A 27,469-nucleotide genomic window follows, 5' to 3' on the forward strand; every position below is an offset into this window, starting at 1 on the left:
AATTGAGGGGTTTGCGATGCTGGGAGATTTTTTTTCTACAAAAACTGAGATTTGTTATTTACTCAGAACGACTCCATTCAGTTTACAGTATTGCTGTGAAGCCACTTGTCACCACACTACTATGCTGTCCATGTAGAATGAAGTGGGGATAAAGATCTTTGGGTTTCAGGTTACATGGCTTACATAGTCTTCCTGAAAATTAAATCCATGTGTACTATATATTGTGGGACACAAAACAATGGTTTTATTTTTATACTTAGACTAGCCAGTAATATAATGCACCAGATTTATCACAGTGGCCTATGCCAGCTGACAAATCTGAAGACTACGTAGTCCAAAATTTTGCCGCAACTCGAGGCAGCATTAAAATTTTGTGTCTCTTAGCATTCTCACACAATTTGTGCATGCACTGTTTTGATTAACTGGGTAGGACTGGGAGGGGGAACGATAAACATTGCTAGCTACACCACAGATCTTACTCCAGCAGAGACAAGAGTAGAATGTGTGAGTGGGCGCACAAAAATGGTGCATGGCCAACCTTGATGAGTCAGGGGATAGGTTTACACCACTTACCAGATTTTTCGGACTATAAGAGCACCGGACCATAAGACGCACCCACAAATTTGGTGAAGAAAAAGAGAATTTTTTTTTAATGTTAAATGGGGGGGTCTGTCTTAGAATTCCAGTGTCCGTCTTACAAATCATATGTCCCTCATCCTGGTATCTATATAAGCCCCATCCTTGTGCTGGCACATGCCCCCCTGTGCTGCTGGCAGACACATGCCCCCCTGGTCACTATATGCTCCCCCTGTGCTGGCAGGCACATGCCCCCCTGGTCACAATATCTCCCCTTGTGCTGCTGGCAGGAACATTCCCCCCGGTCACAATATGCCCCCCCGTGCTGCTGGCAGACACATGCCCTCCCCCCGTGCTGCTGGAAGACACACACCCTGCCCCCCCCCCCCCCCCCCCCCGTGCTGCTGGAAGACACACGCCCCCCCCCCCCATCCCTCTGTGCTGCTGGCAGACACATGCCCCCCATGTGCTGCTGGAAGACACATGCCACCCCTGTGCTGCTGGAAGACACATGCCACCCCTGTGCTGCTGGAAGACACATCCCCCCCCCCCCCCCCGTGCTGCTGGAAGACACATGCCACCCCTGTGCTGCTGGAAGACACATCCCCCCCCCCTGTGCTGCTGGAAGACACATCCCCCCCCCCCTGTGCTGCTGGAACACATGCCACCCCTGTGCTGCCGGAAGACACATGCCACCCCTGTGCTGCTGGAAGACACATCCCCCCCCCCCCTGTGCTGCTGGAAGACACATCCCCCCCCCCCTCTGTGCTGCTGGAAGACACATCCCCCCCCCCTCTGTGCTGCTGGAAGACATGCCACCCCTGTGCTGCTGGAAGACACATGCCACCCCTGTGCTGCTGGAAGACACATGCCACCCCTGTGCTGCTGGAAGACACATGCCACCCCTGTGCTGCTGGAAGACACATGCCACCCCTGTGCTGCTGGAAGACACATCCCCCCCCCCCTGTGCTGCTGGAAGACACATCCCCCCCCCCTGTGCTGCTGGAAGACACATCCCCCCCCCTGTGCTGCTGGAAGACACATGCCACCCCTATGCTGCTGGAAGACACATGCCCCCCCCTCTGTGCTGCTGGAAGACACATGCCACCCCTGTGCTGCTGGAAGACACATGCCACCCCTGTGCTGCTGGAAGACACATCCCCCCCCCCTGTGCTGCTGGAAGACACATCCCCCCCCTGTGCTGCTGGAAGACACATCCCCCCCCCCTGTGCTGCTGGAAGACACATCCCCCCACCTGTGCTGCTGGAAGACACATGCCACCCCTGTGCTGCTGGAAGACACATGCCACCCCTGTGCTGCTGGAAGACACATGCCACCCCTGTGCTGCTGGAAGACACATGCCCCCCCCTCTGTGCTGCTGGAAGACACATGCCACCCCTGTGCTGCTGGAAGACACATGCCCCCCCCTCTGTGCTGCTGGAAGACACATGCCACCCCTGTGCTGCTGGAAGACACATGCCACCCCTGTGCTGCTGGAAGACACATCCCCCCCCCCTGTGCTGCTGGAAGACACATCCCCCCACCTGTGCTGCTGGAAGACACATGCCACCCCCGTGCTGCTGGAAGACACATGCCACCCCTGTGCTGCTGGAAGACACATGCCACCCCTGTGCTGCTGGAAGACACATCCCCCCCCCCCTGTGCTGCTGGAAGACACATCCCCCCCCCCCCTGTGCTGCTGGAAGACACATGCCCCCCCCTCTGTGCTGCTGGAAGACACATGCCACCCCTGTGCTGCTGGAAGACACATCCCCCCCCCTGTGCTGCTGGAAGACACATCCCCCCCTGTGCTGCTGGAAGACACATGCCCCCCCCTCTGTGCTGCTGGAAGACACATGCCACCCCTGTGCTGCTGGAAGACACATCCCCCCCCCCCTGTGCTGCTGGAAGACACATCCCCCCCCCTGTGCTGCTGGAAGACACATGCCCCCCCCCCTCTGTGCTGCTGGAAGACACATGCCACCCCTGTGCTGCTGGAAGACACATCCCCCCCCCCCTGTGCTGCTGGAAGACACATCCCCCCCCCTGTGCTGCTGGAAGACACATCCCCCCCCCCCCCTGTGCTGCTGGAAGACACATGCCCCCCCCCCTGTGCTGCTGGAAGACACATGCCCCCCCCTCAGTGCTGCTGGAAGACACATGCCACCCCTGTGCTGCTGGAAGACACATGCCACCCCTGTGCTGCTGGAAGACACATGCCACCCCTGTGCTGCTGGAAGACACATCCCCCCCCCCCCCCCCGTGCTGCTGGAAGACACATGCCACCCCTGTGCTGCTGGAAGACACATCCCCCCCCCCTGTGCTGCTGGAAGACACATCCCCCCCCCCCTGTGCTGCTGGAACACATGCCACCCCTGTGCTGCCGGAAGACACATGCCACCCCTGTGCTGCTGGAAGACACATCCCCCCCCCCCTGTGCTGCTGGAAGACACATCCCCCCCCCCCTCTGTGCTGCTGGAAGACACATCCCCCCCCCCTCTGTGCTGCTGGAAGACATGCCACCCCTGTGCTGCTGGAAGACACATGCCACCCCTGTGCTGCTGGAAGACACATGCCACCCCTGTGCTGCTGGAAGACACATGCCACCCCTGTGCTGCTGGAAGACACATGCCACCCCTGTGCTGCTGGAAGACACATCCCCCCCCCCCTGTGCTGCTGGAAGACACATCCCCCCCCCCTGTGCTGCTGGAAGACACATCCCCCCCCCTGTGCTGCTGGAAGACACATGCCACCCCTATGCTGCTGGAAGACACATGCCCCCCCCTCTGTGCTGCTGGAAGACACATGCCACCCCTGTGCTGCTGGAAGACACATGCCACCCCTGTGCTGCTGGAAGACACATCCCCCCCCCCTGTGCTGCTGGAAGACACATCCCCCCCCTGTGCTGCTGGAAGACACATCCCCCCCCCCTGTGCTGCTGGAAGACACATCCCCCCACCTGTGCTGCTGGAAGACACATGCCACCCCTGTGCTGCTGGAAGACACATGCCACCCCTGTGCTGCTGGAAGACACATGCCACCCCTGTGCTGCTGGAAGACACATGCCCCCCCCTCTGTGCTGCTGGAAGACACATGCCACCCCTGTGCTGCTGGAAGACACATGCCCCCCCCTCTGTGCTGCTGGAAGACACATGCCACCCCTGTGCTGCTGGAAGACACATGCCACCCCTGTGCTGCTGGAAGACACATCCCCCCCCCCTGTGCTGCTGGAAGACACATCCCCCCACCTGTGCTGCTGGAAGACACATGCCACCCCCGTGCTGCTGGAAGACACATGCCACCCCTGTGCTGCTGGAAGACACATGCCACCCCTGTGCTGCTGGAAGACACATCCCCCCCCCCCTGTGCTGCTGGAAGACACATCCCCCCCCCCCCTGTGCTGCTGGAAGACACATGCCCCCCCCTCTGTGCTGCTGGAAGACACATGCCACCCCTGTGCTGCTGGAAGACACATCCCCCCCCCTGTGCTGCTGGAAGACACATCCCCCCCTGTGCTGCTGGAAGACACATGCCCCCCCCTCTGTGCTGCTGGAAGACACATGCCACCCCTGTGCTGCTGGAAGACACATCCCCCCCCCCCTGTGCTGCTGGAAGACACATCCCCCCCCCTGTGCTGCTGGAAGACACATGCCCCCCCCCCTCTGTGCTGCTGGAAGACACATGCCACCCCTGTGCTGCTGGAAGACACATCCCCCCCCCCCTGTGCTGCTGGAAGACACATCCCCCCCCCTGTGCTGCTGGAAGACACATCCCCCCCCCCCCTGTGCTGCTGGAAGACACATGCCCCCCCCCCTGTGCTGCTGGAAGACACATGCCCCCCCCTCAGTGCTGCTGGAAGACACATGCCACCCCTGTGCTGCTGGAAGACACATCCCCCCCCCCTGTGCTGCTGGAAGACACATGCCACCCCTGTGCTGCTGGAAGACACATCCCCCCCCCCCCCCGTGCTGCTGGAAGACACATGCCACCCCTGTGCTGCTGGAAGACACATCCCCCCCCCCTGTGCTGCTGGAAGACACATCCCCCCCCCCTCTGTGCTGCTGGAACACATGCCACCCCTGTGCTGCCGGAAGACACATGCCACCCCTGTGCTGCTGGAAGACACATCCCCCCCCCCTGTGCTGCTGGAAGACACATCCCCCCCCCCCTCTGTGCTGCTGGAAGACACATCCCCCCCCCCTCTGTGCTGCTGGAAGACATGCCACCCCTGTGCTGCTGGAAGACACATGCCACCCCTGTGCTGCTGGAAGACACATGCCACCCCTGTGCTGCTGGAAGACACATGCCACCCCTGTGCTGCTGGAAGACACATGCCACCCCTGTGCTGCTGGAAGACACATCCCCCCCCCCCTGTGCTGCTGGAAGACACATCCCCCCCCCCTGTGCTGCTGGAAGACACATCCCCCCCCCTGTGCTGCTGGAAGACACATGCCACCCCTATGCTGCTGGAAGACACATGCCCCCCCCTCTGTGCTGCTGGAAGACACATGCCACCCCTGTGCTGCTGGAAGACACATGCCACCCCTGTGCTGCTGGAAGACACATCCCCCCCCCCTGTGCTGCTGGAAGACACATCCCCCCCCTGTGCTGCTGGAAGACACATCCCCCCCCCCTGTGCTGCTGGAAGACACATCCCCCCACCTGTGCTGCTGGAAGACACATGCCACCCCTGTGCTGCTGGAAGACACATGCCACCCCTGTGCTGCTGGAAGACACATGCCACCCCTGTGCTGCTGGAAGACACATGCCCCCCCCTCTGTGCTGCTGGAAGACACATGCCACCCCTGTGCTGCTGGAAGACACATGCCCCCCCCTCTGTGCTGCTGGAAGACACATGCCACCCCTGTGCTGCTGGAAGACACATGCCACCCCTGTGCTGCTGGAAGACACATCCCCCCCCCCTGTGCTGCTGGAAGACACATCCCCCCACCTGTGCTGCTGGAAGACACATGCCACCCCCGTGCTGCTGGAAGACACATGCCACCCCTGTGCTGCTGGAAGACACATGCCACCCCTGTGCTGCTGGAAGACACATCCCCCCCCCCCTGTGCTGCTGGAAGACACATCCCCCCCCCCCTGTGCTGCTGGAAGACACATGCCCCCCCCTCTGTGCTGCTGGAAGACACATGCCACCCCTGTGCTGCTGGAAGACACATCCCCCCCCCTGTGCTGCTGGAAGACACATCCCCCCCTGTGCTGCTGGAAGACACATGCCCCCCCCTCTGTGCTGCTGGAAGACACATGCCACCCCTGTGCTGCTGGAAGACACATCCCCCCCCCCCTGTGCTGCTGGAAGACACATCCCCCCCCCTGTGCTGCTGGAAGACACATGCCCCCCCCCCTCTGTGCTGCTGGAAGACACATGCCACCCCTGTGCTGCTGGAAGACACATCCCCCCCCCCCCCTGTGCTGCTGGAAGACACATCCCCCCCCCTGTGCTGCTGGAAGACACATCCCCCCCCCCCCCTGTGCTGCTGGAAGACACATGCCCCCCCCCCTGTGCTGCTGGAAGACACATGCCCCCCCCTCAGTGCTGCTGGAAGACACATGCCACCCCTGTGCTGCTGGAAGACACATCCCCCCCCCCTGTGCTGCTGGAAGACACATGCCACCCCTGTGCTGCTGGAAGACACATGCCACCCCTGTGCTGCTGGAAGACACATGCCCCCCCCTCTGTGCTGCTGGAAGACACATCCCTGTTATGGCTGGCAATCAGGCAACACAGCGTGCAGTAATCAGCGCACATACAGAGATCTGGCAATAACCAAAAACAATAGGACTACCTATGCAACTCGGCACTGCCTGAGGAGCTGACTAGCCTGAAGATAGAAATACAAGCCTGACTTACCTCAGAGAAATACCCCAAAGGAATAGGCAGCCCCCCACATATAATGACTGTTAGCAAGATGAAAAGACAAACGTAGGAATGAAATAGATTCAGCAAAGTGAGGCCCGATATTCTAGACAGAGCGAGGATAGCAAAGAGAACTATGCAGTCTACAAAAAACCCTAAAACGAAAACCACGCAAAGGGGCAAAAAGACCCACCGTGCCGAACTAACAGCACGGCGGTGCACCCCTTTGCTTCTCAGAGCTTCCAGCAAAAGTTAATAGCAAGCTGGACAGAAAAAACAGAAAACAAACTAGAAGCACTTATCTAGCAGAGCAGCAGGCCCAAGGAAAGATGCAGTAGCTCAGATCCAACACTGGAACATTGACAAGGAGCAAGGAAGACAGACTCAGGTGGAGCTAAATAGCAAGGCAGCCAACGAGCTCACCAAAACACCTGAGGGAGGAAGCCCAGAGACTGCAATACCACTTGTGACCACAGAAGTGAACTCAGCCACAGAATTTACAACAGTACCCCCCCCTTGAGGAGGGGTCACCGAACCCTCACCAGAACCCCCAGGCCGACCAGGATGAGCCACATGAAAGGCACGAACAAGATCTGGGGCATGGACATCAGAGGCAAAAACCCAGGAATTATCTTCCTGAGCATAACCCTTCCATTTGACCAGATACTGGAGTTTCCGTCTAGAGACACGAGAATCCAAAATCTTCTCCACAATATACTCCAATTCCCCCTCCACCAAAACAGGGGCAGGAGGCTCCACAGATGGAACCATAGGTGCCACGTATCTCCTCAACAACGACCTATGGAATACATTATGTATGGAAAAGGAGTCTGGGAGGGTCAGACGAAAAGACACCGGATTGAGAATCTCAGAAATCCTATACGGACCAATAAAACGAGGTTTAAATTTAGGAGAGGAAACCTTCATAGGAATATGACGAGAAGATAACCAAACCAGATCCCCAACACGAAGTCGGGGTCCCACACGGCGTCTGCGATTAGCGAAAAGCTGAGCCTTCTCCTGGGACAAGGTCAAATTGTCCACTACCTGAGTCCAGATCTGCTGCAACCTGTCCACCACAGAATCCACACCAGGACAGTCCGAAGACTCAACCTGTCCTGAAGAGAAACGAGGATGGAACCCAGAATTGCAGAAAAATGGAGAGACCAAGGTAGCCGAGTTGGCCCGATTATTAAGGGCGAACTCAGCCAACGGCAAAAATGACACCCAATCATCCTGGTCAGCGGAAACAAAACATCTCAGATATGTTTCCAAGGTCTGATTGGTTCGTTCGGTCTGGCCATTAGTCTGAGGATGGAAGGCCGAGGAGAAAGATAGGTCAATGCCCATCCTACCACAAAAGGCTCGCCAGAACCTCGAGACAAACTGGGAACCTCTGTCAGAAACAATATTCTCAGGAATGCCATGTAAACGAACCACATGCTGGAAGAACAAAGGCACCAAATCAGAGGAGGAAGGCAATTTAACCAAGGGCACCAGATGGACCATTTTAGAAAAGCGATCACAGACCACCCAAATGACCGACATTTTTTGAGAAACGGGAAGGTCAGAAATGAAATCCATCGAAATATGTGTCCAAGGCCTCTTCGGGACCGGCAAGGGCACAAGCAACCCACTGGCACGTGAACAGCAGGGCTTAGCCCTAGCACAAATTCCACAGGACTGCACAAAAGCACGCACATCCCGTGACAGAGATGGCCACCAGAAGGATCTAGCAACCAACTCCCTGGTACCAAAGATTCCTGGATGACCGGCCAGCACCGAACAATGAAGTTCAGAGATAACTTTACTAGTCCACCTATCAGGGACGAACAGTTTCTCGGCCGGACAACAATCAGGTTTATTAGCCTGAAATTTCTGCAACACTCTCCGCAAATCAGGGGAGATGGCAGACACAATGACTCCTTCCTTGAGGATACTCGCCGGCTCAGATAACCCCGGAGAGTCGGGCACAAAACTCCTAGACAGAGCATCCGCCTTCACATTTTTAGAGCCCGGAAGGTATGAAATCACAAAATCAAAACGAGCAAAAAATAACGACCAACGGGCCTGTCTAGGATTCAAGCGCTTGGCAGACTCAAGATAAGTAAGGTTCTTATGATCAGTCAAAACCACCACGCGATGCTTAGCACCCTCAAGCCAATGACGCCACTCCTCGAATGCCCACTTCATGGCCAGCAACTCTCGGTTGCCCACATCATAATTACGCTCAGCAGCAGAAAATTTCCTGGAAAAGAAAGCACATGGTTTGAACACTGAGCAACCAGAACCTCTCTGTGACAAAACCGCCCCTGCACCAATCTCAGAAGCATCAACCTCGACCTGGAACGGAAGAGAAACATCAGGTTGACACAACACAGGGGCACAGCAAAAACGACGCTTCAACTCCTGAAAAGCTTCCACGGCAGCAGAAGACCAATTAACCAAATCAGCACCCTTCTTGGTCAAATCGGTCAATGGTCTGGCAATGCTAGAAAAATTACAGATGAAGCGACGATAAAAATTAGCAAAGCCCAGGAATTTCTGCAGACTTTTTAGAGATGTCGGCTGAGTCCAATCCTGGATGGCCTGAACCTTAACCGGATCCATCTCGATAGTAGAAGGGGAAAAGATGAACCCCAAAAATGAAACTTTCTGCACACCGAAGAGACACTTTGATCCCTTCACGAACAAGGAATTAGCACGCAGTACCTGGAAAACCATTCTGACTTGCTTCACATGAGACTCCCAATCATCTGAGAAGATCAAAATGTCATCCAAGTAAACAATCAAGAATTTATCCAGATACTCACGGAAAATGTCATGCATAAAAGACTGAAAAACAGATGGAGCATTGGCAAGTCCGAACGGCATCACCAGATACTCAAAATGACCCTCGGGCGTATTAAATGCCGTTTTCCATTCATCTCCCTGCCTGATTCTCACCAGATTATACGCACCACGAAGATCAATCTTAGGCCATGTTCACACAGTGCGTTTTTTACCGCGGAACCGCGGCGGTTTTGCCGCTGCGGTTCCGCAGCTGTTTTCCATGCAGGGTACAGTACACTGTACCCTATGGAAAACAGGACACACTGTGCACATGGTCCGGAAATTGTTAAAAAAAAGACGCGCTGAATAGCTCCCGGAAAAAAGAAGGAGCATGTCAATTCTTTTTCCGGAGCCGCAGCGGTTCTGCACCCATAGACCTCCATTGTGAGGTCCAAACCGCAGTAAAACCCGCAGATCAAAAATATATCTGCGGGTTTTACTGCGATTTGATGTGCAGAACCGCTGCAGCAGGAAGTGCGGGGAGCGGGCGGAAGTGCGTGGGCGGAGTGTGGCTGCCCCCCCCGTGTTCCGATCCCGCCCCCCCGTGCTCCGATGCCCCCCCCCAGTGCTCCGATGCCCCCCCCCCAGTGCTCTGATGCCCCCCCCGTGCCCTAATCTCCCCCCCTTATACTCACCCGGCGTCCCGGTGTCCGTCCGGCCGTCTTCTCCCTGGGCGCCGCCATCTTGCAAAATGGCGGGCGCATGCGCAGTGCGCCCGCCGAATCTGCCGGCCGGCAGATTCGCTCCAAAGTGCATTTTGATCACTGAGATATAACCTATCTCAGTGATCAAAATAAAAAAATAGTAAATGACACCCCCCCCCTTTGTCACCCCCATAGGTAGGGACAATAAAAAAAATAAAGAATTTTTTTTTTTTTTTTTCACTAAGGTTAGAATAGGGGTAGGGGTAGGGTTAGGGGTAGGGTTAGGGTTAGGGTTAGGGGTAGGGTTAGGGTTAGGGGTAGGGTTAGGGGTAGGGTTAGGGGTAGGGGTAGGGTTAGGGTATTTTCAGCCATTTTAACCCTAAAAAAATTCCTAGAAAACACACAGACTCTGGCTAGAAAACTGCATCAAAAAAACGCATCAAAAAACGCATCAAAAAACGCATCAAAAACGGACCAAAAAAGGACCAAAAAAAGGACCTGCGTTTTCTGCCAAGAGCTGCAGTTTTTTAAAAAACAGTCAGGAAAAAAAAAGGATGGAAATCCTGAACGTGTGAACATACCCTTAGTAAACCAACTAGCCCCCTTAATCCGAGCAAACAAGTCAGAAATCAATGGCAAGGGATACTGAAACTTAACAGTGATCTTATTAAGAAGGCGGTAATCAATACACGGTCTTAGCGAACCATCCTTCTTGGCTACAAAAAAGAACCCTGCTCCCAATGGTGACGACGATGGGCGAATATGTCCCTTCTCCAGGGACTCCTTCACATAACTGCGCATAGCGGTGTGTTCAGGTACGGACAAATTAAATAAACGACCCTTAGGGAATTTACTACCAGGAATCAAATCGATAGCACAATCACAATTCCTATGCGGAGGTAGGGCATCAGACTTGGACTCATCAAATACATCCTGAAAGTCCGACAAGAACTCTGGGATGTCAGAAGGAATGGATGACGAAATAGACAAAAATGGAACATCACCATGTACTCCCTGACAACCCCAGCTGGTTACCGACATAGAGTTCCAATCCAATACTGGATTATGGGTTTGTAGCCATGGCAACCCCAACACGACCACATCATGCAAATTATGCAGTACCAGAAAGCGAATAACTTCCTGATGTGCAGGAGCCATGCACATGGTCAGCTGGGCCCAGTACTGAGGCTTATTCTTGGCCAAAGGTGTAGCATCAATTCCTCTCAACGGAATAGGACACCGCAAAGGCTCCAAGAAAAATCCACAACGTTTAGCATAATCCAAATCCATCAGATTCAGGGCAGCGCCTGAATCCACAAACGCCATGACAGAATACGATGACAAAGAGCACATTAAGGTAATGGACAAAAGGAATTTGGACTGTACAGTACCAATAACGGCAGAGCTATCGAACCGCCTAGTGCGTTTAGGACAATTAGAAATAGCATGAGTAGAATCACCACAATAGAAACACAGTCTGTTCAGACGTCTGTGTTCTTGCCGTTCTACTTTAGTCATAGTCCTGTCGCACTGCATAGGCTCAGGTTTACTCTCAGACAATACCGCCAGATGGTGCACAGATTTACGCTCGCGCAAGCGACGACCGATCTGAATGGCCAAGGACATAGACTCATTCAAACCAGCAGGCATAGGAAATCCCACCATTACATCCTTAAGAGCTTCAGAGAGACCCTTTCTGAACAAAGCCGCTAGTGCAGATTCATTCCACAGAGTGAGTACTGACCACTTCCTAAATTTCTGACAATATACTTCTACATCATCCTGACCCTGGCATAAAGCCAGCAGATTTTTCTCAGCCTGATCCACTGAATTAGGCTCATCGTAAAGCAATCCCAGCGCCTGGAAAAATGCATCAACATTACTCAATGCAGAATCTCCTGGTGCAAGAGAAAACGCCCAGTCCTGTGGGTCGCCGCGCAAAAAAGAAATAATAATCAAAACCTGTTGAATAGGATTACCAGAAGAATGAGGTTTCAAGGCCAAAAATAGCTTACAATTATTTCTGAAGCTCAGGAACTTAGTTCTGTCACCAAAAAACAAATCAGGAATCGGAATTCTTGGTTCTAGCATCGATTTCTGATCAATAGTATCTTGAATCTTTTGTACATTTACAACGAGATTATCCATTGAGGAGCACAGAGCCTGAATATCCATGTCCACAGCTGTGTCCTGAAGCACTCTAATGTCTAGGGGAAAAAAAAGACTGAAGACAGAGCTAAGAAAAAAAAATGATGTCAGGATTTCTTTTTTCCCTCTATTGGGAATCATTGGTGTGGCTCCTTGTACTGTTATGGCTGGCAATCAGGCAACACAGCGTGCAGTAATCAGCGCACATACAGAGATCTGGCAATAACCAAAAACAATAGGACGAGCTCTGAGACGTGGAATCTCTGTAGACTACAGTACCTGATCTATCCTCACACAACTATAAGCAGCAGTGGATTGCGCCTATCACTACCTATGCAACTCGGCACTGCCTGAGGAGCTGACTAGCCTGAAGATAGAAATACAAGCCTGACTTACCTCAGAGAAATACCCCAAAGGAATAGGCAGCCCCCCACATATAATGACTGTTAGCAAGATGAAAAGACAAACGTAGGAATGAAATAGATTCAGCAAAGTGAGGCCCGATATTCTAGACAGAGCGAGGATAGCAAAGAGAACTATGCAGTCTACAAAAAACCCTAAAACGAAAACCACGCAAAGGGGCAAAAAGACCCACCGTGCCGAACTAACAGCACGGCGGTGCACCCCTTTGCTTCTCAGAGCTTCCAGCAAAAGTTAATAGCAAGCTGGACAGAAAAAACAGAAAACAAACTAGAAGCACTTATCTAGCAGAGCAGCAGGCCCAAGGAAAGATGCAGTAGCTCAGATCCAACACTGGAACATTGACAAGGAGCAAGGAAGACAGACTCAGGTGGAGCTAAATAGCAAGGCAGCCAACGAGCTCACCAAAACACCTGAGGGAGGAAGCCCAGAGCCTGCAATACCACTTGTGACCACAGAAGTGAACTCAGCCACAGAATTCACAACACATCCCCCCCCCCCCCCCCCTGTGCTGCTGGAAGACACATCCCCCCCCCCCTGTGCTGCTGGAAGACACATGCCACCCCTGTGCTGCTGGAAGACACATCCCCCCCCCTGTGCTGCTGGAAGACACATCCCCCCCCCTGTGCTGCTGGAAGACACATGCCCCCCCCTCTGTGCTGCTGGAAGACACATCCCCCCCCCCCTGTGCTGCTGGAAGACACATCCCCCCCCCCCCTGTGCTGCTGGAAGACACATCCTCCCCCCCTGTGCTGCTGGAAGACACATGCCCCCCCCTCTGTGCTGCTGGAAGACACATGCCACCCCTGTGCTGCTGGAAGACACATCCCCCCCCTGTGCTGCTGGAAGACACATCCCCCCCCCCTGTGCTGCTGGAAGACACATGATAAAATAACATACACTTAACTCACTTTCAGATGATGGCTCTGTGCTCTCAGCTCCTCGGTTGCGCTTCCTGTTTCCCAGGCATCGGATCATGTGACGTGGGCACACAGTGATGTCATCACTGTGCTGTGCCGATCACATGATCAGATGTCAGCACAGACACAGGAAGCACAACCGAGGAGCTGTGAGCACGGAGCCATCATCAGAAGGTGAGTTAAGGGTTTGTTATTTTATCATGTGCCTGCCAGCAGCACAGGGGGGGGCATATAAGAGTGACGGGGCCATATCCATGATGTGAGGGGGGGAAGGGGGGGGTGGGATGCAGGCACATGTAATATTCGCTGCTCCCCTGTGAATCAGCTTCAGCACCAAGGTGATGGACAGCAGGTGCAGTGAATATTACATGAGGCTAATGAGCGGGAGCACAGGACCTCCCGCTGTCTCTGCAGCCCACAGCCAGCCCACTCCAGCCCCCTGACACCACTCCAGAGCTTCTACCCCTCCTCTACAGCACAGCACACAGATTCGGATTATAAGACGCACCCCCCCACTTTCCCCCGAAATTTGGGGGAACAAAAAAGCGTCTTATAGTCAGAAAAATACGGTATTAATTGACTGACTGTGTCAAAGTTGAGCCAAAATTTTTTCTGAGTGAAGCCCCTTCCTGCTGTGACCAATTTTCACTGTTGCGCTTTTGTTTTTTCCGCTCTTTCTTCCAAGGGTGATAACTTTTGAAGATAGTTATGGCATAGCCATATGAGGGCTTCTTTTGCTCTCTATATGGTAACAGGTAAGTTTTTATTTTGACATATAGAAGAAGGAGGAGATTCAAAATTTTATATATATAGTGTTTAGTCCCTTTAGTGGACTTACAGTAGTTGTTCCATGAACGACGTACATGTTAATCAATAGATGTTGGAATAATACTAAGTTTCACAAATGGAGGGGTTAAAAAAAAGTTCCTGTGCTGCTGCTATGTAATTGCTGTGTCTCACTATGAAAAGATGCTCAAGTTCATGGTCGACACATACCACAGCTCCTGGCTAAGAAAGTATAAAGACGACACAGCAGAGGTTTGCAGTGGTTTCTTTCTGTGAGGTAACACATTTTGCCGGCTGTTTTATCACAGGAGCGAGTGTTTCTGCTGCATGTTTAGTCCGCTTAGCTCATCATAAATCAGTGACGTACAAGCTCTTTCAGAACCAACACCTCCCAGAGATTTATAGTGTTTACTTTTGATATGCCATGATGCCTCAGAACGTAATACTTCTTAACCTTGGAATAATACCAAATTCCACAAATGGATGTGTTTAAAAAACAAACAAAAAAACTTCCTGTGCCACTGCTATGCACTATGTAATGGCTGTGTCTGATTATGGAAAGCTGCTCCAGTTCATGGTCAGCACAAAACGAAGTTCCTGGCCAAGAAAGTATAAAGGGGCTTGCAGCCGTTCCTTTCTGTGAGTGAATACATTTCACTGCCTGTTTGATCACAGGAGCGAGTGTATCTTCCACATCTCCGTTTCTCTTAGCTATTCATAAATCAGTAATGTAAGAGCTCTTGCGGAACCAGTACCTCCCAGACATTTGTGGCGCTTACTTTTGATATGCCATAATGCCTCAGAATGTAATACTCCTTATGAGAAAGGAGTAGAAAAAACATGGAGTAGAAAAAAGTTACGTGGTTCATCTGAGACATGTCATTGCCCCACAATCAGAGGGATTAAAGAACTGCAACATTGTGTCAGACTAAAGTACATTTTTTGAATAGTTTTATGAGTGGACATTGTATTTTTTTCTCATCAGTTCCATTATCTCATTATAAACAGACCATTTCAAAGTAAATATGGTAAAATAACTCTTCCTCCAGAGGCGGGTGTTATTCGTCATCTTAGATTCAGTTAAAGAGCTTGTCCACTATTTTTTTATACTGATGGCCTACACCCTTGGTTAGGCCATCCATATCTGATTGATTGTGACACCACCCACCAATCAGTTGTGTACTGGCGCTGGCCAGATGTGCTCAGTTGTGGTGTGGAACTACACAGCGTCATCAACTTGACAGTGGCTGTGGCCAGGTACTGCACATCTACCCATCTACTGATTGAAATAGAGGGCTAATGTGCTGTGCCCAGCCACGGCTCTTATGCAGAAGATGGAGGTACGGTGTGCACCTTTACAAGTGATCACATCCAGAAACAGCTCATCAGCAGGAATACCATATGTCGCACCGCCACAGGTAAGATATTGATGGCTTATCCTTAAGGTATAAAAGTCCAGGACAACACTTTTAAACTATGTCTAAAAAAACATTAGAAGTTTATTTTCCATATTTTGGTCATTCTGGAGCGGTCTAGTCATGACTTGCATTTCTACTGATTTTGAAGAATTTACTTTCATTTTCCAGGAAAACACAAGAACTAAAGCAAAAATAAAAAAAAGGCAGACTCTCAGGTATTAATGATATATTCAGAGCAGCTCAAAGAAATAGCAAGAGGCAATCAGAGCGGAGGATCATCTGGAGGTTCTGATATTTGGAAGAAACACTTACTTTCTTGTCCAGTACAAGGCTTGACAATGCACACGGCGCCTTCATGTGGCACTGTGCTGTCTACAGACTGCTTTTTCTGAATCTGCTTCTCACCACCTACAAGAAAAATACTTTGTTACGTTACAATTGTGCAAATTGGCAAGAACAATCCCATCAATGCTGCAACATTTCCCTTCAATTAATTATAAGTAAGGGAAATAATGAAGAAAATGAAAAGATTCCACTGTGCTCAACAATTTCATGGTACCTTTTGATGTACAAGAAGCTCCGGTCTCTTTCTAAATACTGACAATACAAAACAAGAATTTTAGGTAAAGGGGGGCGTGGCCTGAGTGTCCATGTGAGCGGACGTGCGGCTGAGAGCTCCCACTGCCGTACATTAAAGAATCCTGCAGAGCCGCCGCTGATCGGTTCCTGAGGGGGCTTACCGGCTGCGGGGAGACTTGGAGAGTCCGGCGGTGCTGAGCGGTAGCGCTGGAACCGGAGACCATGACTAGGAGAAGGCAGAAGGACGCGGGAGCCGGAGATGCAGGCGCAATCCAAGATGGCGCCGATACAAGGGAGAAGGCGGATAAGGAGAACGCCGCATGTAGGAAGCGTATGGAGGTGGCGGCAAAGCTCCAGCAGTTTGCGAGAGCGGAGGCCGCAGAGGAGGGAGCCGGAGCGGATACCGAGGAGGAGGAGGAGGAGAGCCCAGCAGGAAAGCATGAGGTACAACAGGGGAGAAAGGAGAGCAATATGGCGGTGGCAGAAGGGGGACCTGAGGAAATGGCGCCAGAAGAGCCTACCTTGAGAGACGTTTTTACGCTGGTTTCTTCATGTAAACAGTCTCTGACTTTACAGATACAGGAGGTTAAGGGAGACACAGCCCAGATAAACGCAGCCATGCAGAAGATTGACAAATGTGTGGGGGAGGTAGAGGAGAGAGTGAGCACTGCAGAAGACCATATAGTGCAGCTGCAAAAAGCAGAGAAAAAGTTCACTCAAGCAATAGCTGAATTGGCTGCTAAAAATGAGGACCTTGAGAACAGGTCCAGAAGAAATAATATACGCATAGTGGGCATCCCTGAAAAAGCAGAAGGGAGGAATCCAACTGAATATATTGAAAACTGGCTGTTAGAGACTTTTGGAGATATGGCGCTAACAAAAGTGTTCGCGGTAGAGAGAGCGCATAGGGTCCCACCGAAACCACCTGTCCCTGGAGCGAATCCCCGTACCATGCTTGCCAAAATTCTAAATTATAGAGACAGAGACATTATCCTGAGGAAGGCCAGAGACATGACGGATCTGACAGTTGAAGGCCAAAGGATTGCCATCTACCCGGACTATTCTGCTCTGGTGCAGAAACAACGGATGATGTTCACGGGTGTCAAGAGACAGCTGAGGGAGCTGGGAGTGCAGTACTCCATGATGTTTCCAGCAAGACTGAGGGTGGTGGCGTTTGATAAAATTCACTTTTTTCAGAAGCCGGAGGAGGCTACTCAGTGGATCGATATTAATGTTAAAAGGCTTAAAGGAAAAGGAGAGTGAAACTGTGGGAAGAGTCTGAATGTGTTTTCTTCTCTGTCAGTTGGTAAAGAGTCTTGTGATTGACAACTCAGGGGATATGGGTGGTGAAGGAGGGAGCTGGATTGTAATCAGTTAAAGTTAAAGTGATGTTGTAATGGCTGTTGGGAAAGGGGAAGGAAGGGTAAGCGGCATATTATAAGTGTTTGCAGGCTTCTTGCGTGTGTTGACAATTCTATGTTTTTTTTTTTACAATTTTGAGATATGTTGTTTTTCAAAAAGCATAGAATCCTGCTATGTACGGTGGTGGGAAGAGGGTTGGGAAGGTAATGCCAAACGGAGTGTTCGCTATGGGCGATGATGCCCCACTCTTGAAAAGAGGTGGAATGGATAGTTTGAGGGGGGAAAGGTGGGAGGGGGAGTTGGGAGAGGGGGGGTAAGGGAAGTTAGACAGCTCGTGCTCAAGAATGATGATACTCTTAGTGAAGATGAGTCAATTGATGGGGACCCGTTTTAAGATTTTGTGCTGGAATGTGAGAGGCCTAGGGGAAAAATCCAGACAGGCCGCGAGTTTGCAATATGCAAGAGACCAACGGGCCTCAATGATATGCTTGCTGGAGACGCATTTGGTAAGGGAAAAGGTGGATGTCTTAAATAGACGGTGGATTCAGAAGGGATATCACTCTACTTTCTCCACATATGCCAGAGGAGTCTCAATCTTGGTTCCAGCGGGAGTTCAGTATGAGGAGGTGAAGGTATGTGTGGATGTGGATGGGCAGTATGTACTAATACAGTGTATATTGTATGGAGTGATGATGTGCGTGGCTGCGGTGTATATTCCGCCTCCATACTCTAGCAGAAAGATTAGAGAAGTAATGGAGCGAGTGGAAAGATGGGGGCCGACACCGTTGATGATTATCGGGGACCTAAATAACATCTGTGATGATTATTGGGACAAAAATAAAACACCCAGAACAGATCGGAGGGGCACATCACAACATTTGGCACCTATATACAGGAGATAGGTTTGATTGATCTTTGGAGGGTCAGACATATTGGGGAGAGAGGGTACTCATGTTATTCATCAGCGCATGCCACGCTCTCTAGAATTGATATGGCTCTGGGTAACAGGATCTTAGACACACTGGTTGGGGAGGTGAGATACCTGCCAAGGGCCTTATCGGACCATAGTCCAATTGAGGTAGAGGTTAGATTGGAGGGGGCACGCTCGCTAAGTGGGAGAGAATGGAAGATTCATCCTAATTGGCTACAGAGTATTGAATTGGAAAGTATAGGACGGGAGGTGGCGGAATTCTTTGTCTTAAATGATGGAAGCACAGACGCCCTTACGATTTGGGACACAATGAAGGCGTATCTGAGAGGACTACTGTTTAGGGACATTAGTAGGTGTAAGCGGAGGACGAGGGAGGCAGAAAAGGCGGCAGTTGAGGAGTTGAAAGAGGCAGAGGATGGAATGGCTACACTGGGAACTCCCGAAGCAGGGAAAAGGATGAAAAATGCACAAAATCATTTGGAAAAAATTCTGTTGGACAAAGCTGAGAGGAAGCGGGAATTTCAAAGAGTGCTGTTTTATCAGGAGGGGGAAACAGTGGGACATATGCTGTCGTTGGTGGCTGCTGCTCAGAGAGGTTCTTCATATATACATTCATTGGAACCTGTAAGCGGAAGTAGAATAACGGAAACACCTGAGATTTTGAGGGCTTTTGCGGACTTCTATGCAGACTTATATTCCTCCCGTTTTGGTGAATCGGTCGAGGATACATTGACTTTCTTGGAGGGTCTGGATCTGCCGAGACTGAATGAGGCAGATAGGGAGAGCCTTGAGGCCCCTATCACTGAGGAGGAACTGAGTCGTGCATTAATGTCCATGGCTAATGGGAAGGCGCCTGGGGTTGATTGGCTACCCGCTGAGGTCTATAAAGGTCTGGCAGAAGTGCTGATTCCTAGATTAAAAATGGTACTGGAGGAAGCTAGGTCCCGAGGGTGCTTGCCAGCCTCTATGAGAGAGGCCATAATAGTGGTTATTCCAAAGGAGGATAAGGATTTGGGGAAACCGGAGTCATACCGCCCAATTTCCTTACTAACTATTGATGTCAAACTTCTGGCTAAGGTGTTAGCTATCCGTCTTTCTAGTGTCATTACGGGTCTGGTGCATCCGGACCAGTCTGGCTTTATGCCTGATAGGTCAACGGCGATTAACTTGCGGAGGTTATATGTAAATTTACAGGTGAAGTCTGACAACTGTGGTCAAAGAGTGATTGTGTCGCTAGATGCCCATAAGGCGTTTGATAGTGTTGAGTGGGGATATCTTTGGCAGGTGTTGGAATGTATGGGGTTTGGTCCGCAGTTTGTGGCCTGGATAAAGCTGTTGTATTCATTACCGACGGCCAGAATTAGAGTGAACGGGGAGCTGTCTCAACCTATAGAGCTGGCTAGAGGCACCAGGCAGGGATGCCCGCTTTCACCTCTCCTGTTTGCCTTGGCTGTAGAACCTCTTGCTGCTAAGATTCGGCAATCTGATGGGGTCACTGGGTTTAGGTATGGGGAAATTGAGGAAAAGATAGCGCTATATGCAGATGACGTTTTGCTGTTTCTGGCTGATCCGGACGATTCACTGAGAGGGGCCATTGAAATTGTTGAAAGATTTGGTACCGTATCGGGACTAACAATTAATTGGGGTAAATCGGTCCTCTTTAGGGTGGATGACGTAGGAGAGAATGTGAGTGAGGCTGTTGGGGATGAGAGGCTTAAGGTGGTATCTCAATTTAAATACCTTGGAATATGGATTTCGGTGCCAATTGGGGAGTTCCTACAGAGGAATTTGACTCCTATTATGGGAGTACTCAAGGCGAATTTCGATGCCTGGAATAAGCTACATCTATCGGTGGTCGGTAGGGTTAACCTTATTAAAATGGTCCTGATGCCTAAAATTCTATATGTTCTACATAATGCGCCAATTTGGATCCCTCGGGGGAAGTTCTGGCAGATTAATGCCCTCTTTAGAAATTTGATATGGGGGAGACACTATCCACGTATTAGCCTGGAGACGCTTCAGCGACCCAAGGAAGATGGTGGTTTGGCTTTGCCCAACCCTGAAATATATTTTCTTGCAGCCCAGAGTCAACATTTGAAGGGCTGGGCGCGAGAGGCGTCATCCAGTGCAGTACAACACCTGATGGAAGGGGTGACAGGCCGACGACCGGTGGTTCAATGTTTGGAAGACGGCTCCTTGGGAGCTTTAGGGAAATTATATCCAACCCTGTTCCTGATTCGTAAATTATGGAATAGATTGAGGCAGATTCGGGGGGTTACAGGGCTGACTAAATTTACACCGATATGGTCTAACAATAATTTAAAGGAATTTGAAGCTCTGGGAGGACTGATGGAGTGGCAGACTAAAGGAATTTGCTTTGTACAACAGATAATCCAACAACGAGCATTAAAACCCTTCTCCCAATTGCAGGTAGAGTTTGGTCTGAGATCCACAGGGGAATATCAGTATGCGCAGATGAGACATGCCTTTGGAGCTCAAAATAAGAAAGCTGACATCAGGATCCAAGAGGATATAGTTTTGGAGTATGTGTGTGGAGACGGGACTACAAGGGGAGTTATCTCCACCCTATATAAGGACCTTATTCACACGTATCTGCTAGATTTCCCTATAAAGGCAAGAGCCAAATGGGAGAGAGACGTGGGGCAGATAGAGAATGAAACCTGGGAATCGGTGATGGAGTGGGTTCCGCGACTATCTTTGAGTGAACCATACAGGATCTCGCAGCTATATATTTTACACAGAGTATATAAATCTCCGGAAGTGCTACACAAAGCGGGGTTGCGTGCTAACTCTGAGTGCCCGAGGTGTGCGAGTGAGAATGCAGGAATATACCACATGATGTGGACGTGTCCTAGGCTGGCTGCTTTTTGGGTGGTGGTTTTGAGCCGAGTAGAAGGTGCGTATAAATGCAGAGTTCCAAGAGAGCCGATAATATGCTTATTGGGATATGTGGAAGAGATTGGAGTAGACAACTCCTGGAAGATTGCAATCGCTAGGTTACTATATATGGCTAGGAAAGTGATAGCACGGAATTGGATAAAGGCAGAACCACCTGCGAGGAGGGAATTTCTCCAATATGTACAACATGGTCTAAAATTGGAAAAAGGGGTGTACAAAAAAAGGGGGAAATTAGAAACGTTTAATAAAATGTGGTCTCCATGGCTTGAGCTGGATTGAGGAGTAATAAAAGTCGGGAATCTTAAGACTCGGATAGGGGTAATTTACCTGAGGCGGGGATGGTCTCGGGGGAGTATAGATTGAGAATGAGCTGTCTTATGGGGGGGGGGGGAGGGCTGTTGGGGATATGTTGGGGTTTATTAAAATAAAGAAAATGTGTATGTAACATATTGCAATGTAAATGATAATATGATGTTCTTCTTTTGTATATTGTTAATAAAAATCTATTTAAATAAAAAAAAAAAGAATTTTAGGTAAAGACTACCTTGAGATTTCTCCATAACCTTTCTGGGAGCCCAACAATGCACCCGTCTCTATAACCCTTTAGTGATGGAGCGAATTTTGGCCTAAAGACCAAGTTACAAATTTCAATTCAATTTTTTCATGGCACATGATACTTTGTGTTGCCTGTAAATGTAGGACAATACATTGTGTTTTTTTTTTTTTTTTTCAAAGAAAATATATATTTTTCCAGTAAAATTTTAGTTATGTTTGTACAGTGTTAGCCAGTAGAAGAATATTAAGGTTTGAGAGTCCTCGCTGGTTGATACATTTTAATGGTTAACTGAAATTACAAATTGCAAGCCTTCAAGACTACTCGGGTCTCTTCATCAGGCATGAAATCAGGCTTAGATTCTATGCCTGATGAAGAGGCCTGTGTAGTCTTGCAATTTGTTACCATCTTTTCAGTTAGCCATTAAAAGGTATCAACCACTGAGGACTCAAATCTTAATATTTTCTAAAATTTTACAAAAAGCAATTTTCACATTTTGAATGCTTATACCCTTAAACCAGAAACTCATACCACAAACTAGTTAATAAACTTAAATTTCCCATATCTCTGCATTATGTCAGCATCATTGTGAAAAGGTCTTATTTTGCTACAATGGTTCCAATTTTGCAGCAATTTTCCATTTTTTTCACGAAAATTTACAAATCTTATTTTTTATGGACCTATTCAGTTTTGAAGTTAAGGGTCTTCTATATTATAAACCCCCCAAAAGTAACAGTTTTAAAAACAGCACCCCTGAAATCAGTCAAAACTGCTAGTCTGGAAATGTGATAATCCTTTAGGTGCATCACAGGAATTAATAGAAGAATGAAAAGAAGAAGGGATAAAACTTTTTTTTTTCAAATAAACTGTTAATTTTCAAATCAAGGTAATAGGTGAAAATTAGTTCTGCAATGTCACCTAAAAACAGTCATATCCCATGTGTGGTCAGTGCTATTTGGGCACACAGCAGGGCTCGCAAAGGAAAGAGCACAATTTGATTTTTGGAACCCAAATCTGGCTAAAATACATTGGGGACACCAAGTTGCATTTGTGCAGTCCCCCCAAGAAAACAGAACCCTTTCTCACACCCCCACCAAGTCACTCCATTTTGGAATCTAAAACCTTCAAGGAACTGATCTAGGAGTGACATTAACATATTAAACCAGTAGGTGCTTCACAGAATTTTAGAAGATTGGGCCCCGAGAACAAAAAAAAAAATTAAAAATTAAAATGTTACATTAGTCTCACAGAAAATAAAAAAAAATAGCGCTAGCACACCTTCAGTAATAAATTAAATGTACAGGTGCACAAATGCGCTATGTGGCCAATATACAGACACATACACAATGGGTCAGTTCACTGCAACTAATGAATACATGAACTCAAATCTTGCTGGAAACCTTGAAAATGTTAGGTACGGTACTTAAGAGGTTTTTTATCAAAAGCACGCAAAAACAGGATTTTTGGTTGCTTACCGTAAAATCTGTTTCTTGGAGCCTCCATTGGGGGACACAGGAACCATGGGGTGTACACCCCACCGACTGGCATTAGAGTCTTCAGTTCGTGAGAAAGCAGTAGGAGATAAACAACAAGGTTGAAAAACCATAACCACAAACTTTAGAACTGTAAACGTGAGAACAGTCACAGAACATAGAACAACAGAAATTGAGAAACATTGGGAGGGAGCTGTGTCCCCCAATGGAGGCCCCAAGAAACAGATTTTACGGTAAGCAACCCAAAATCCTGTTTTCTTTATCACCTCTCATTGGGGGACACAGGAACCATGGGACGTCCCAAAGCAATCCCTAGGGCGGGAAAAACAAACTTCCATCAGGTCAGATCACTCACCACTGCCGCCTGCAAGATCCTTCTGCGTAAGCTGGCGTCCACCGAAGCGTAGGTATGGACCTTGTAAAACTTGGCGAACGTGTGGATGGAAGACCAAGTTGCCGCTTTGCAAAGCTGTAGGGCGGAAGCCCTGTGGTGCACCGCCCAGGAGGCGCCGACTGCCTGGGTAGAGTGAGCCCTGATCCCAGGAGGGGGCACTCTGTTCTTGACCCGGTAAGCCTCCAGGATTGCCGTTCTGATCCAGGGAGCAATAGTCGCCTTAGGAGCTGGTTGGCCTCTGCGCGTGCCATCAGGAATGACGAAAAAAGAATCCATCTTCCGGAACATGGACGTTCTATCCAGGTAGATCCTCACTGCCCTGACGAGGTCCAGCTTGTTCAAAGATCACTCCAGAGGATGAGTCGGAGCTGGGCAAAAGGAAGGTAGAACGATGTCCTCGATGAGGTGGAAAGTGGAAACCACCTTAGGAAGAAAAGAAGGCGGAGGCCTGAGGACCACCTTGTCCTGGTGGATGACCAAGAACGGAGGACGGCAAGACAGGGCCGCCAACTCGGAAACGCGGCGGATAGAAGTAATGGCCACAAGAAAGGCCACCTTCCAAGATAGAACTGACAGGGGAATCTCCCTGAGAGGCTCAAAGGGGGAAACCCTCAGAACGTCCAGTACCAGGTTTAAGTCCCATGAATCCACAGGGGCCCTGTACGGAGGGACAGCGTGGGCTACTCCTTGAAGGAAGGTCTTAACCTGTGGTCGGGAAGCTAAAGTCTTCTGAAAAAGGAAAAGCGCAGAGACCTGGCCCTTCAGGGAACTAAGAGCCAGGCCCGAATCCAGTCCTGCCTGAAGGAAGGCCAAAATGGAAGGCAGGGAAAAGGACATAGGTGAAACGCGGTTCGACTCGCACCAACGGAAGTAAGCCTTCCAGGTACGATAGTAGATCCTGGAAGACGAAGGCTTCCGAGCCTGAATCATGGTGTGAATCACCCGGTCTGAAAGGTCGGACGCCCTTAAAACTGCGGTCTCAACAGCCACGCCGTTAAACTGAGCGACCGAGAATTCGGGTGGCAGATCGGACCCTGAGACAGCAGATCGGGCCTGTCTGGAAGGCGCCAGGGAGCGTTCGCGAGAAGATTGATGAGCTCCGCGAACCAAGCTCTTCTGGGCCAATCCGGGGTGATCAGAATGACCTGCACCCCTTCCACTTTGATCTTTTTCAACAGTTTGGGAAGTAATGGAAGGGGTGGGAACAGGTAGGGCAGCATGAACTGTGACCAAGGAATGGCCAGAACGTCGACGCCCACTGCAAGAGGATCGCGAGACCTGGAGACGAACTGCAGAACCTTCCTGTTCATTCGAGACGCCATGAGATCCACGTCCGGAGTCCCCCATCGAAGACGAATCTGATGGAAGACCTCCGGATGCAAGGACCATTCCCCTGCCGCGAGGCCCTCGCGGCTGAGGAAGTTGACAGCCCAATTGTCCACGCCGGGGGATATGCACCGCGGATATCACCGGAACCGTTGCCTCTGCCCAAAGGAGGATCTTGGATACCTCGGCAAGGGCCAAGGAGCTCCGAGTCCCCCCCTGATGGTTGACGTATGCCACAGCCGTGGCGTTGTCCATCTGGATCCGGATTGGTAGGCCCCTGAGAATCCTTTCCCAGTGGCGGAGGGACAGAAAGATGGCCCGAATCTCGAGGACATTGATCGGCAGAGTTGACTCCTGCGCCGACCAACGACCCTGAACAGTCAGGTGGCGAAAAACCGCACCCCAGCCGAGCAGGCTGGCGTCCGTCGTCACCACTTGCCAGTGAACTGGAAGGAAGGACCTGCCCTGGGAGATGAGAGGTGACGTCAGCCACCAGTTGCAAGACCGTTTGACCCAAGAAGAGAGTCGGATCGGACGATCCAGGGAGAAGACAGACCTGTCCCACTGAGACAGAATGGCTTGCTGAAGGGGTCGCGAATGAAATTGGGCGAAGGGAATCGCTTCTAAGGTTGGCCATGAAGGTCCTGGGGAGTATGGTAGCAATCGGAGGGAGGGAGGCCGAGGAACCTGGAACAAGCGTATGTCCCGACAAAGAGTGAACCTCTTGTCTTTGGGAAGGAAGACTTTGGTCTGACGAGTGTCGAAGAGCATGCCCAGAAAGATGAAGCGCTGAGAAGGGATAAGGCAGGACTTCTTCTGGTTGACCAGCCACCCAAAACGGGCTAGGGTGTCGAGAACGATGGTCAGACTTTCGTGAGCCTGAGAAAAGGACGGAGCCTTGATGAGGATGTCGTCGAGGTATGGAAACAGAACCAGGTCTCTGACCCTCAAGACAGCCATCATCGCCGCCATGACCTTCATAAAAACTTTTGGAGCGGTTGCGAGACCGAACGGCAGGGCGACGAACTGAAAATGTTCCTGGAGCACCGCAAAGCACAGGAATCGGTGATGTCCGGGGAATATCGGGACGTGGAGGTAGGCGTCCTGAATATCTATGGAACACAGAAATTCTTGAGCCTCCATGGAAGCAATTACTGAACGAAGGGATTCCATCCTGAAGTGCCTCAGACGAACTCTCCTGTTCAGCAATCTGAGGTGCAGAATGGGGCGAACCTTGCCGTCTTTTTTCGGTACCACAAAACGTTTGAGTAGACACCTGTGAACCATTCTTTTTCTGGGACGGGAACGATTACCCCGGCTTTGAGAAGAGAAGTGATGGCCGCAAAGAAACCCAGGACTAGAGAGGGATCTCTTGGAGTACGGGATTCGAAGAAACGATCCCGGGGTCATGAAACGAACTATCTTGTATCCCCAGGATACAACTTCCCTGACCCATGCGTCCCTGAAGAGAAGACGGCCGCCCAACCTGGGAGGTGGGCTGGGGTCTTGCCGAGAGTCATGCAGATGTGGATCTTCCAGTCCTGGGCCTGGAGGATCTACCCTGGGAGTAGCGAGGACGCCAGGACGGAGTAGGTCTAAAGGATACCGTTCTGTTCTCCTGACGTGCCTGTGGCCTCTGTTGCTGCTGGGAGGAGTTTGATGCCGCGAAGCGACGAAAAGGCCGAAAGGACCGAAATTGGCATCTAGGAGGAGGGCAACGAGGCTTGGCCTGGGGAAGAAGGGAGCTTGTGCCCCCTGTAGTGTCCTTAATGATTTGGTCCAGCTTAGAACAAAAAAGAAGAGACCCCTGAAAAGGCAGGCTGGTAAGGGACTTTTTAGAGGACAAATCCGCCTGCCTGGCCTTAAGCCAAACGGTCCGGCGGATGGCAACCGCGTTGCTGGACGCCTGAGCCGCACAAGACGCGGCATCCAGGGAGGCGGAGACCAGATATTCACCCGCGTGAGCAAATCTGGTTGGCAAGTTCCGCCAGCTGTCCGGAAGGAAACCCTTCTAGAATGCCCTGACGGAGCTGTTTGGCTCATTTGGATATGGATTTTGAAACCGAAGTGGAAGCAAAGGCCGGGCAAAGACTAGCTGAGGCCGCTTCAAAGGCTGACTTCGCGAAAGATTCTATGACTCTATCGTTAGAATCCTTCAGAGATGCTCCGCCGGACAGTGGGAGCACCGTGTTGGTGGACAGTCTGGAAACTGGAGGATCCACCGAAGGAGAGGAGGTCCAATTAGCGGTGAGCTCCGGAGAAAAGGGATACAAAACGCCAAGTCGCTTTCCTC

The 27,469-nt window shown here is 50.6% G+C and overlaps 1 protein-coding gene across 1 annotated transcript in view; it reads right to left on the reverse strand.

Annotated features, from left to right (window-relative positions):
- KIF18A (kinesin family member 18A) overlaps nt 1-27,469 on the reverse strand; it is a 225,317-nt gene that overhangs the window by 46,373 nt on the left and 151,475 nt on the right. Inside the window, exon 15 of the mRNA XM_069739769.1 lies at nt 15,932-16,027. Coding sequence (XP_069595870.1) covers nt 15,932-16,027 — 96 coding nt within the window. The remainder of the gene's footprint in view (nt 1-15,931; nt 16,028-27,469) is intronic.

The sequence above is a fragment of the Ranitomeya imitator genome, chromosome 9, assembly GCF_032444005.1.
Source record: "Ranitomeya imitator isolate aRanImi1 chromosome 9, aRanImi1.pri, whole genome shotgun sequence".
NCBI lineage: Eukaryota > Metazoa > Chordata > Amphibia > Anura > Dendrobatidae > Ranitomeya > Ranitomeya imitator.